The sequence below is a fragment of the Ornithorhynchus anatinus genome, chromosome 1, assembly GCF_004115215.2.
Source record: "Ornithorhynchus anatinus isolate Pmale09 chromosome 1, mOrnAna1.pri.v4, whole genome shotgun sequence".
Classification (NCBI taxonomy): Eukaryota; Metazoa; Chordata; class Mammalia; order Monotremata; family Ornithorhynchidae; genus Ornithorhynchus; species Ornithorhynchus anatinus.
This window is the reverse complement of record NC_041728.1, coordinates 55227530-55239530: the sequence shown is the minus strand read 5'-3', so window position 1 is coordinate 55239530 and position 12001 is coordinate 55227530. Positions and strand designations below refer to the sequence as shown.

Genomic DNA, 12001 nt, shown 5'->3' with positions numbered 1-12001 from the left:
GCGCTGGCGTAAATACAGGGTAATCAGGTTGTCCCACTTGAGGCTCACTGTCTTAATCCCCATTTTACAGATGAGGGAACTGAGGCACCGAGAAGTTAAGTGACTTGCCCAAAATCACACAGCTACAGGTGACGGAGCCGGGATTAGAACCCATGACCTCTAACTCCTAAATGCGTGCTCTTTCCACTGAGCTACACTGCGTCTCTAATGCCGTTTACCTCTATCCCTCAGAACCTATATAAACATTTAAAGTAGGGTTTTGGTATGAACTGCTAATAGGTAATCTGTTTAAGCATTTAAAGGTAATTTTTTCCACATCATCCCTCTACAATATGCTTGGTTGAGATTTAAAGAATGAATTCTCTGTAAGTCGTTATTTTTAGAAAAGCATTCCAAGGCCATCTGTATGTACAATTTCCATTTTTAATATAGACCTTAAATAACAAAAGGTTTTCTTTAATTTTCTCAACTATGTTTAACTTTGAAATCTGTAATTTTTTTAGATTGATAAAGGAAGCTGGCAAACAAGATCCAGAACTGGCTTATATCAGCAGCAATTTTATAACTGGCCATGGCATTGGAAAGAATCAACCTCGAAACAAACAGATGGAAGTGGAATTTAGAAAACAGGAAGAGGTAACTTAAGTTAAAATAATTGTATAGTAACAATAACATTCTGGATATTCACAGACGGACTGCCTGTAGTAACTCCATTCTCGACAGTTCTTCACATTTGTTTGTAATACAGATGGTTTATGCATACAAAGCACATCTGTGTCTTGAAACGGCTGTAGATTGAATCATGCAGTCAGAACTTGAAGAATTGTCTGTAAAACCAATTTCTTGTCTTAATTGTCATGTCATCAACCATTTCATTTTCCTCTAGTGGGTTATTGATGGCACAGAACTACTGTTTCATAGAAAATCAAAATGGTTAAGAACTTCTTAGCTCCTGTTTTGAACATCATCCTTCAGTTGGACACTCTTCTAGTATCTGACTGAACCGACTTTCTGCTGTGATTTGGTTGAAAGTCCTTTCTCTTTTGGGATGCTTTAAGAAATATGACACGGGTACAGCTTTATACCGTTTTTGTCTTTCAATGAAATCTCCCTTTTTAAGGCCCCAAGCTCAGAAGCCACCTCTTTTCAAAGAGCTCTGATTGGTTGAAAAATACTGAAATAATTTACTTCAAACTCGTTTAAAATTTTTCACACTAGCTATTCTCTTATTAAATTGGCTGAAAGGTAATGCAGTAGTAGGATTACCTTAAATCAGATTTATCAGGGTCCTGATTACTTTTGGCTGTCATAACCCAGCTTAGCTCAGGTCATTAATTTAATAGCTCCCAAAGTGGGAGCTAAAGGAAAAAATTAGCCAAACTGCCAAGGGTGTCACCCTCTCCATCCCTTTGCAAAAAAAGATGGGTTAGTGATTCTTTCCTGGAAGAACTTAGCTTCCAAATCCAACTGCATAAATCTAAACTTCTTTGAAGTGACAGAGATGAAAAAGTGAGCAGTTGACAGAAATGCAACAGCGATCCATTGCAAAGTGTTAAGCCAAAAGACTTAAGATTTTAATACCCAAACTAAGACCTTTAAGACCATATTTGGCAAATAAAGACGTTATGCAGGAACAGTTATTTCCAATTCTTTTGAGTGGAAAGAGCTTGCTTTGTTCCGTAGTTTGTTTAAATATTTTCAATCTGGACCCCTTTCAAGAAAACACAAATTTAACATTGATGATTTTAAATTCTAAACTCTTTTTCTGGTTTAGTGCCATTTTAGGCTCTAGAGCAATTTGAGCCCCCCTCCCTCTTCATATAGGACAGACCACCACTCTCCCCACCTTGAAAGCTTTATTAAAGTCACATCTCCTGCAAGAGGCCTTCCCCAGTTTAAACCATTTCCCCTACTCCCTCTCCCCTCCGTCTCGCCTACGCACTTGGATCTGTACCCTTTGAGCCCTTGATATTCATTCACCCCACCCTCAGCACTTATGTACATATCTATAATTTTATTTATTTTATTGTCTATCTCCCCCTCTAGACTGTGAGCTCCTTCTGGGCAAGGAGTGTGTCTGCACACTCTTGTATTGTAATCTCCCAAGTATTGTAATCTCCCAAGCTCTTAGAACGGTTGCTTTGCGCACAGTAAGTGCTCAGTAAATACCACTGATTTTAGGCATTGTGATTCTTGGATTTGTGACCCCGTTAAAACGTTTGTGCACATTTTCACACTCCAAATTTCAGTGTCATTGCATGGCTGTGATCTTGGAATCTAAGTTTTTGGACTTGTGTTAATGGGAACTCTGGTCCTAATGATTGCTTTGCGTTTTTTAAAATGTCTCATTTCTTTCTAAGAACTTTCCCTCATTCTTTTTTTACTAGGTGCTTAGGAAATTTCGAGCACACGAGACCAACTTACTCATTGCAACTAGTATAGTAGAAGAGGGAGTTGACATACCAAAATGCAACTTGGTGGTTCGTTTTGATTTGCCCACAGAGTACCGCTCTTACGTGCAGTCCAAAGGAAGAGCTAGGGCACCGATCTCCAATTACATCATGTTAGCAGACTCAGACAAAATCGTAACTTTTGAAGAAGATCTCAAAACCTACAAAGCTATTGAAAAGGTAGGGATCAAAAAAGAGAACTAACTGTTTCCTGGTAGAGCAAAGGAATATTTTTGGTCTCATGAGTCCTCTTTTTAAAAAACAAAAAAATTTTCAGATCTTAAGAAACAAGTGCTCCAAGTCAGTCGATCCTGGGGAAACCGAAACAGAACCGGTGGTGGATGATGATGACATTTTCCCACCCTATGTGCTCAGACCAGATGATGGCAGTCCAAGAGTCACCATTAACACGGCTATAGGACACATCAATAGGTATAGTCCTCAGTCGTTCTTTGTTTTGGTTTAAAGATTGCAGTGCTTGAGGTTTTACCGCATAGCACTGGGAGATTCAGAACTGCAGCCCCAAATCTGAAAGTAACATTTGATTCTCTATTAATGTCTTCCCCGCGCCCCAGACTCTAAGCTTGTTGTGGTCAGGGAGTGTGCCTGCCATCCCTGCTGTATTGTAATCTCCCAACTATTTAGTACGGTGCTCTTGCACACAAGAAGCACTCAAATACCGTTGATGGTGATGATGATGAAGGTGATTTGAATGTGTTCTTGCAACTCAACATAGACCAGGCACCCCAAGCTAATATCCTTGTATAATAAGTAACAAGAAAAGGGTTGCGGCTGTTTTATATCCTTGTGGGGAGGGTGGAATGGTCAAAAAGAGACTTTGTATTTTAGTCAGATCTCTACTATGCCATCAGTCAGCTCACTTCTAGGTCCTGATGATACTTTTGTCTCTGTAGGTAGGAAGAGAAGCTTGTTGCGGGAAGGGAATGTGGTGTTATATTGTACTCTCCTAACCATTTATTATTGTGCTTTGCACACAGTAAGTGCTAAGTAAATATGATTGAGGAATGAATGAAGAGAAGATGAGTTTTTCTTTTAGCAAGTATGAATGATTTTGAGTCACTTAACCAGGATTTGGACTTATGAAGGCCAGTCTACCAGTCTACTATGCTTTGTAAACTTCAGAGGATGGGAAATCACGAGCCTGCTCACTTTCTGCATCACGGGACTGGGCTCTATTCCCAGAGTGATTCACAGAGGAGCAACATGCTAACTCTGTTCTGCTGACTACTTCTTGAGAAGTATCGTGACCTAGTGGAAAGATCTCAGGCCTGGGAGTCAGAGGACCTCGATTTGAATTGCAGCTCCTCCACTTGTCCGCTTCATGACCTGACTTGCCTGTGTTTCAGTTATTTCATCTGGAAAATGGGGATTAAGGCTAGGAGCCCTAAGTGAGTCAGGGATGGTATCCCACCTGATAATTTGTATTTTCCCTAGTGCTTTAAAGTACAGTGCTTGGAACACAGTAAGCAATTAATAAGTACCATTATTTTTTTAAAAAAAAACATAAATAAACCCTCCTGGCAAAGTACTTTCTGGAGAGTGACAATTTTAAGCAAATTTCAAATTTAGTTCCACATCATTAAGGTTAAACTTCTAAATTAACCAAGTTAATTTCTTTGAATCTACCAGTTTCCTTTAATTGTAGACTCAACCTTTGAACCTTTTCCCCTCCTCAGATACTGCGCTAGATTACCAAGTGATCCATTTACTCATCTAGCTCCAAAATGTAAAACAAGAGAACTTCCTGATAGTACATTTTACTCAACCCTTTATCTGCCAATTAACTCACCGCTCCGAGCCTCGATTGTGGTAAGTTCAAATAAGGAATTGGCTGTGTATTTGAATATTTATAGTAAAAATGTAAAAATGTCATAAACCTAGATTTACTTTGTACCCTGAACGAAGCACAGTCTGTAGCTGGGTACCAAACATATTTTTCATAATTTTTCTAATTATTTTCTTAAAGCATTTCTGGCTGGGAGTCTTTCAGCTACTAGTTCTGAAATTTTCATATTGGATTGTAAGACTAGACTCTAAGGATGCTGCTATTTGTAGATGTTACAGAGGAAACAATAATGATATCTAGGAATTTTATTTCCTGTGAGTAGTGTAGAGAAGTAGAATGGGTAGAGAATGGACCTGGGAGTCAGGAGGTCCTGGGTTCTAATCCCAGCTCCGTCACTTGTCTACTGTTTGACCTTGGGCAAGTTACATATCTTCTGTGCCTCAGTTACCTCATTTATGACATGGGGATTAAGACTGTGAGCCTCATGTGTGGGACATGGACTAAATCCAATCTGATTAGCTTGTATCCACCCCAGTATTTAGCAGTGCTTAGCAGGTAAGTGCAGTGCTTGGCACATAGGAAGCACTTAACGTATACCATCGAAAAGCTTTATTCTGAAAATAGTAGTATTGTAAAGAACCTGAAACATTCTTATACTCCTAGCCTACCTTTCCCAGATTAAAAATTCTTTATATTTTTAATGAACTAAATCCAGATGCGTTCTGGTTGGGCAGTGGACTTTTATGATGTGTTCTTAAATGCATCCGAAAGATTCCATAAAACCTACACAATTTTCAGGTCATGTCTTTATAGCCCTGGCATAAATGAGTGAACCTGGAGGAAAAAACCTCATCTGTAAAATGGGGATTAAGACTGTGAGCCCCATGTGGGACATGGACTGTGTCCAACCTGATTAGCTTGTATCTACCCCAGTGCTTAGAACAGTGCCTGGCACATAGAGAGCACTTACCAAATACCATTAAAAAAGGAAAAAAAAATGTAGTGCTTATTATGCATGATATATTTTGATGAAAAAATTTTAACATTTTATTTAATTTCCAGGGTCCTCCAATGAGCTGTACAAGACTGGCAGAGAGAGTTGTAGCTCTTATTTGCTGTGAAAAACTGCACAAAATTGGTAAAAATCTTTGAAAATCATCTAATAGAGTGTGAGAGGAATTCTTTGAGAATAGATTTGTTGAGTATAGTTTGAGTTATATTTGTCCCTAATTTGAAGCAAAGAGATGCTTGTAGCCATTTTGGAGAATTTCCGTTCAGAAAAACATTTTGAAATAGAAACTGAAGCCTATAGATTATTCTGGCTGTCTCCTGTTCCTGAAAGTGCAGGCAACTAGGATGATGAAAGCCAAAAATAGGGGTACCTTAGAAGGTCCCATAAAATTGTACTTAGCTGTTGCACTTTTTAATCGAATTATACAATTAAATCTGTTCAGTAGTAATCTTTCCCATAATGTTCCTATGTGTTTTGGATAAAATGGGAGTGGGTTTTTTTTTTCCTTTTTTTCTGGAAACACACACCTTTTGAGGTTCAGCACATTGTGGTTGTGTGTATTCATCAAGAACATAACCCCCGCATGACAGGAGGGAGACCTGATTATGAGCAAGTGTGAAATATAAAGAAAAAATGATTTTTTCAGCTTACAGGTAAAGAACAGCAGAAGTGAAGGGAGAACCACGGCTATTTGAAGTTGGTCTTATCGGATCAGAATTATTTAAAGTTGGATGAACATAACTGGTCTGGGTTGTTTGAGAACTGTCAGTCCCGCTACCAGTGGTTAGGGCTTAGAGTTCTGTGGCCACGGGAATGGAGAAAGGACTGGACGAGTCTGTGCAAAGCCTCCGAGAGAATGAAATAATAGACAGCAGCACACCTGTGTCTGTCTCTCTCCCCCAGACTCACGATTTGGCCCCTCTATAGGATTGAGCTGTGGGAGGAGGAAACATGTTTTTGTATATGGAATATTGCTGCCTTTGGGTTTTTACCCCTTGTCTCGTCCCTGGGGAAAATCCTGGGGTGAGGAAACAACCCTTGATTTACAAAACCACAGCAGAGAGCCTCAGATCCACAGCTGCCTCTACTACTTTGAAAAGTAGTAGATACTAGGAGATACTGATGAAGGAGGTGGGATGAGGTTGCGCTGAATTTTAGTAGGTGATTCGTTTTATGCTGTCTCTTTTTTTTCCCCTGTTCTTAGGTGAACTGGATGATCATTTAATGCCAGTTGGAAAAGAGACTGTTAAGTACGAGGAGGAGCTTGATTTACACGATGAAGAAGAAACCAGTGTTCCAGGGAGACCTGGCTCCACCAAACGAAGGCAGTGCTACCCGAAAGCAGTTAGTATCAGTTGGTTTAGGGTGAAGACTGTTAACTGTTAACATTTTCTCGGCAGCTGGCAGTAGACTCAAAAGCGAGCATTTGAAAGAAGCTCAAGAGTGACAGCCAGCAGGGCCTGAATTGTCCTTGCCAAAGGGCTCCCAGTCTAGGAGTGGGTGAATATCTTCTGGATTTCAGTTTCTACTTCGGGGCCGCAGGGATTAAGCAGAAGCCCAGTTCTACTGACAAACATTTCCGTTGCAGTCGTCTTCCCCCTTGTAAACTCTTCCAAGCCCTGACAAGTTCAGGACCTTCCAAGCAGGCGGGTTGACATTCTTCTTTAAGCTGCCCCACTGGGGTATGCTGTGAGAATGGAAGTGATTCGCTGTAAGACAGCAGCCTGCTTCAGGGTTGAATCATTGATGAGTGTTGTTAAATGATTTATGCAGTCTTGAGGCCAGGAGCTTCTGCAACTGGCTACCTTGAGTTTCTTATTCTGTTTCCACTTGCCTGCTGTGTTTTCTGGCTGTACACTTGGTTCTGGGCCCACCAGTGCCTTCTTTATATTTAATTAAGATTCTAAGAGGAAGTTAAATCTTTAGTGGGATTTCAGAAATGTATCACAATCTTATTCCGTAAGCAACACAGTGATTGTTTGGTCTTCCAGTTTCACATTGATCTCTTTTTCCACTTTGCACAATGGCTTCAAACCATTGTTTTGGTATTAGTGTTAAGTACATTCTAGTAAAAGTGCCCGAGTAGTTTGTTCATTTATCAGACACTTCACAGCGTCTTTGCTAACTCATAATCTCAGATTGCACCCAGTTATTTTATAACACGAGGGTGATTTGCCAAACTGTAGTTAGGTAAGGCGTGTTCCAAACAGGTTCCCAGGTTGGATGAACATTCCAGAATTCCCTAACATTGTTTTAACCAGAAAGCATAATGAAAACTGCACAGAACTGGGTGTATATTTATATTATTTTCTTCATTCTGACAGTTATGTCAGTATCCTTCACAGTATGATGGCATTGAGCTCTATCAATTAGTAGTTTATCATTCACTAGTTCCTCAGGATAGAAAGGAGTCTATCTGTTTTTCACTAGTGTAAGTTTTTGTTCATGCTTCTAATACATATATTTTCCCAACTTTTGGCAAACACTTATATGGTATTTAAGTGCTAGCTTTGTGCCAGGCACTGAAGTAAACGGCTGGGGTAGATACAAGTTAATCAGGTTGGACACAGTCCCTGTCCCACATCGGGCTCACAGTCCTAACTCCCGTTTTACAGATGAGGTAACAGGCACAGACAAGAGAACTGACTTGCCCAAGATCACATAGCAGGCAAGTGATGGAGTGGAATTCAGGTCCTTCTGACTCCCAGGCCCATGCCTCTGTCCACTAGGCCGCACTGCTTCTTTGTTTTGTGTAGCCATATAGTTCTGAAAATTCAGTAATCTGTAGATGGAAATGAAACAAGCAACAGATGGAAGGAATTTCTAATGTAAAAACTTGCTGTATTAATGTAGGCCAAATTTGCATTCTGTTCCATATAAATACCTGCACAATGATGTGATTATTGCTTTTATAACAACAAGTGGTTTATTCTGAAAACCTTCCCAAGCTTTAATTGCTATTTTATGGATCATTATGAAGGCCTTCTCCCCAGTATTCCCTCTTTCCTCCAGAAAATACTGGTTACTTTTGTACTCATTTTAGTAAATTACTTCAGATAATAAAAGGATCTTCTGAAAAGCAAAACAGAGTATTGACACATGCCCAGCCATGTAGTTGAAAGTGTTTTTTAGCTGATCTCATTATTTCAATACTCTGTTTAAGATCAGGCAGTGAATCTGTGAATTAGGACAAGAAAAATCCCACCTATACAGGAGGTGTCTTTCTGAAAAGGTAAAGATTAGACCTTGGTATAAGTCCTCTTGTTGAATGTATTGGGAGAATTAAAGATCACCTCTGTGCTCAATCATAATGGTGTTTATTGAATGCATTCTTTGTGCTGAGCATTATATTAAGCATTTGGGGAAAAATATAATCCGTAAATGTACTCCTGTTTGGAAAACATATCATTTTTGAGGAGAAGAAATGTCCTTCACCCCAGACTCAATATTTGGCATCTAAATGACACACCTAATGCCATTTACCTTAATTGGTATTTGCAGTTCGTGCTAATAATTGTGGTACACTCCTATGTGCCAAGAACTCTACTAAGCATTTGGACGGTAGAAAATAATCAGATTAGACACAGATGAGTTCCTAGTTTCACATATCTAGTTTCCCTGAGAATCTGCGAATTTTTTGAGGGAAAGGATCATATCCAACCCCCAAATCTGTGAACTTCTAATACTTAGACTATTGTCTCTGCAGTGTGAATACTCAATAAATGTTTGTTGGACTTAACTATTGGCATTCTTTTAGTAATGTTTGTTTTCTCTCTCAATAACAGATTCCAGAGTGCTTGCGGAATAGTTATCCCAAACCTGATCAACCCTGTTATCTATATGTAATAGGAATGGTGTTAACTACACCTTTACCTGACGAACTCAACTTTAGAAGGCGAAAACTGTATCCTCCTGAGGATACCACAAGATGTTTTGGAATACTGACAGCCAAACCTATACCTCAGGTATTAGTTTTGATTGAGTTGTTATGCTAATATTTTACCGTTCCTCAAGTCATTAACTTAGAATGACAGGGCTTTTGACAACTTAAGATGAACAAAAAGTACTCTTCCATTAATGACTGGATAGGGAAGCTTCATTTTTATCAGTGGTATTTACTGAATGGTTATTATGTGCAGAGCACTGTACTAAGCGCTTGGAAGAGTACAATATGAAAGAATTAGCGATAAGTTTCCTGCCCATAATGAGCTTACAGTCAAGAGGAGGAGACAGACAATATAACTTGGAAATATGTGCCTAAGTGCTGTGGGATTGAGGGTGAGGCAAATATCAAATGCCCAGCATTCACAGGTGAGCAAATGCATAGACATTCAGAAGGGAGAGCGAGGAGGGCAAAAGATTGTGTAATCAGGGTCCTCCTGAAGCACTCTTGGAGAAGATTTGACAACAATAATGTTTTTAAGGTGGGGAAAGTGGTGGTTTGGCAGAGTTGGAGTTGGGGGGAGTTCCAGGTTAGTGGGAGGAAGGGTCGGGGGCAAAATAGATTAGATTGGAATACAGTAAGTAAGCTGCCACTATAGGAGCAGAGTGTGCAGTCTGGGCTGTAGTAGGAGATCAGTGAGGTAGGATGGGACGAACTGATAGAGTGCTCTGAAGCTGATGGTAAGGAGTTTCTATTTGATGTGGAGATCCTTGAGGAATGGGGAGACGTGGCCTGAATGGATTTTTTATTTAGAAAAATAATCCAGGCAGCCAAGTGAAGTATAGATTGGAGCGGGGAGATACAGGAAGCCGGGAGGTAGACAAGAAGTCAGATGCAGTACTCAGTGCAGGATGGGATAAGTGTTTAGATCTGCATGGTTGCAGTTTGGAGAGAATAGGGTGGGTTTTAGCAATGTTGTGAAGGTAGAACTGACGGGATTTGGTGACAGATTGAATATGTGGGTAGATTGAGAGAGATGGGCTGATGACAGTGCCAACCTTACAGGCTTGTGAGAGAGTGAGGAGACTGGTATTTTTGCAGTGATGGAAAAGGCACAGGGAGGGCAGGCTTTGGTTGGAAGGATAAGAAGTTCAGTTTTGGGCATGTTTGCGGTGTTGGTGGGACATCCAGGTGGAGATGTCCTGAAGGCAGGAAGAAATGCAAGAATGCAGGGAAGGAGAGAGATAGGGGCTGGAGATGTAGATTTGGGAAACATCTGCATAGAGATGGTAGTTGAAGCCATGGGAGCAGATAGAGAATAGAAGGGCACCTAGAATTGAGCCTTGAGGGACCTTCACTGTGAGAGGATGGGAGGCAGAGGAGAAGCTAGGAAAGGAAGAAAGGAACTTAGAAGGAGCTGTCAAGAGAAGAGTGCCAGTGAAGCCAAGGTTGGATAAAGCTTCAGAGTGAAGGGGGTGGTCTACAGCACCAAAGATTGCACAGAGGTCTAGGATTGAGTAGAGGTCGTCGGATTTGGTGAGAAGAAAGTCGTTGGTTACCTTAGGGCTGTTTCCTTGCAATAAAGGGAGAGGAAACCATATTGGAGGGAATCAAGGAGAGAATTGGAGGAGAGAAGGTGGACACAGTGGGTGAAAACAACTCTCAAGAAATTTGGAGAGAAGTTGGGCGATTACTAGAGGGAGCTGTGGCGTGAAGGAAGGGTTTTATTAGAATAGGGGATACCTAAGCATGTTTGAAAGCAGTGGGGAAGAAGCATTGGGAAATGAACAGTTGAAAATGGCAGTCAAGAAGGGAAGGAGTTAGGAGGCGAGTGTTTTAAAAAGGAAGGGGTGGGGTTAGCACAGGTGGAGGGTGTAGATTTAGAGAGGTGGGAGGTCTCTTGAGTTACTGCAGGAAATCTAGGGAGAGTCAAAGAGGGCAGAAAAAGAGGGAGGGATCAGAGAGGAGCAGGGGAGATTTTAGGGAGATCATATTTGATGATTTCAGTTCTGTTGAGGAAGTATGTGGCCAGGTCATTAGGGGAAAGAGATGGTGGGGGCAGAGGGAAAGGACATTTAGGGAAGGAATTGAATGTGTGAAACATCTGACTGGGCAGTGAGCATGGGAGTGAATTAGGAGAAGTGTTATTGGGCAGTGGAGAGGACCGAATGGAAGGAGATAAGGATGAATTTAGGGTCAACAAGGTCAGAGGGGTGTCTGGATTTCTGCCAAGAGTGCTCCGTAGTTAGCGCAAAGACTGTAAGCTTCTTGTGGACAGGGAATGTCACTGTGTATTGTTGTGTTGTACTTTCCTAAGCACTTAATACAGTGCTCTGCACACAGAAAGCGCTCAATAAGGTCGACTGAATGAACAGATGAATGGACGACGTGTTCCGTGGAGGCGATTCAGGGTTGCGGGTTAGTGGTACGAGACTGGCGGTGGGTAAAGAGAGCAAGGGAGTTGAGAGATGTGGTGAGTGGGTCGATTTGTGTGTCCAGAGAAGGTAGTGTGGGTTTGGAAACCAAATGGGGTAAAATGGCTGTAGCATATTAGAGAGGGTCAAAAGAATGGAGGTCTCTGTGAAGGAAGAGGACAGATTTGTGGGCGATGGGTATATGGGAAAGAGAGCGGTAGGTTGTAGTCTGATAGAGGAATTTCAGAATTGGTGAGGGTAGAGATGATATAGTTACTAGAGATTACAAAATCAGGTGTTTGCCCAAGTTGGGAAGTGGGTGAGGTGGGTGGATCAGGAGGTCATTGGAGTAGCAGAGTGAGAAGAGCTGGACAGTGGAAGGATCAGTGGGGACATCCACATGGATATCGAAGTCTCCAAGGATCAACTTAGGGA

At 41.0% G+C, this 12001-nt stretch overlaps 1 protein-coding gene across 2 annotated transcripts in view; it reads left to right on the top strand.

The window, feature by feature from the left end:
* The window catches only part of DICER1 (dicer 1, ribonuclease III), a 76622-nt gene that overhangs the window by 39740 nt on the left and 24881 nt on the right, over positions 1-12001 (top strand). For both annotated transcript variants that reach the window (XM_029071108.2, XM_029071117.2), the window contains 7 exons: positions 504-636; positions 2388-2630; positions 2728-2882; positions 4148-4280; positions 5320-5395; positions 6474-6613; positions 9055-9234. In XM_029071108.2, coding sequence (XP_028926941.1) covers positions 504-636; positions 2388-2630; positions 2728-2882; positions 4148-4280; positions 5320-5395; positions 6474-6613; positions 9055-9234 — 1060 coding nt within the window. The remainder of the gene's footprint in view (positions 1-503; positions 637-2387; positions 2631-2727; positions 2883-4147; positions 4281-5319; positions 5396-6473; positions 6614-9054; positions 9235-12001) is intronic.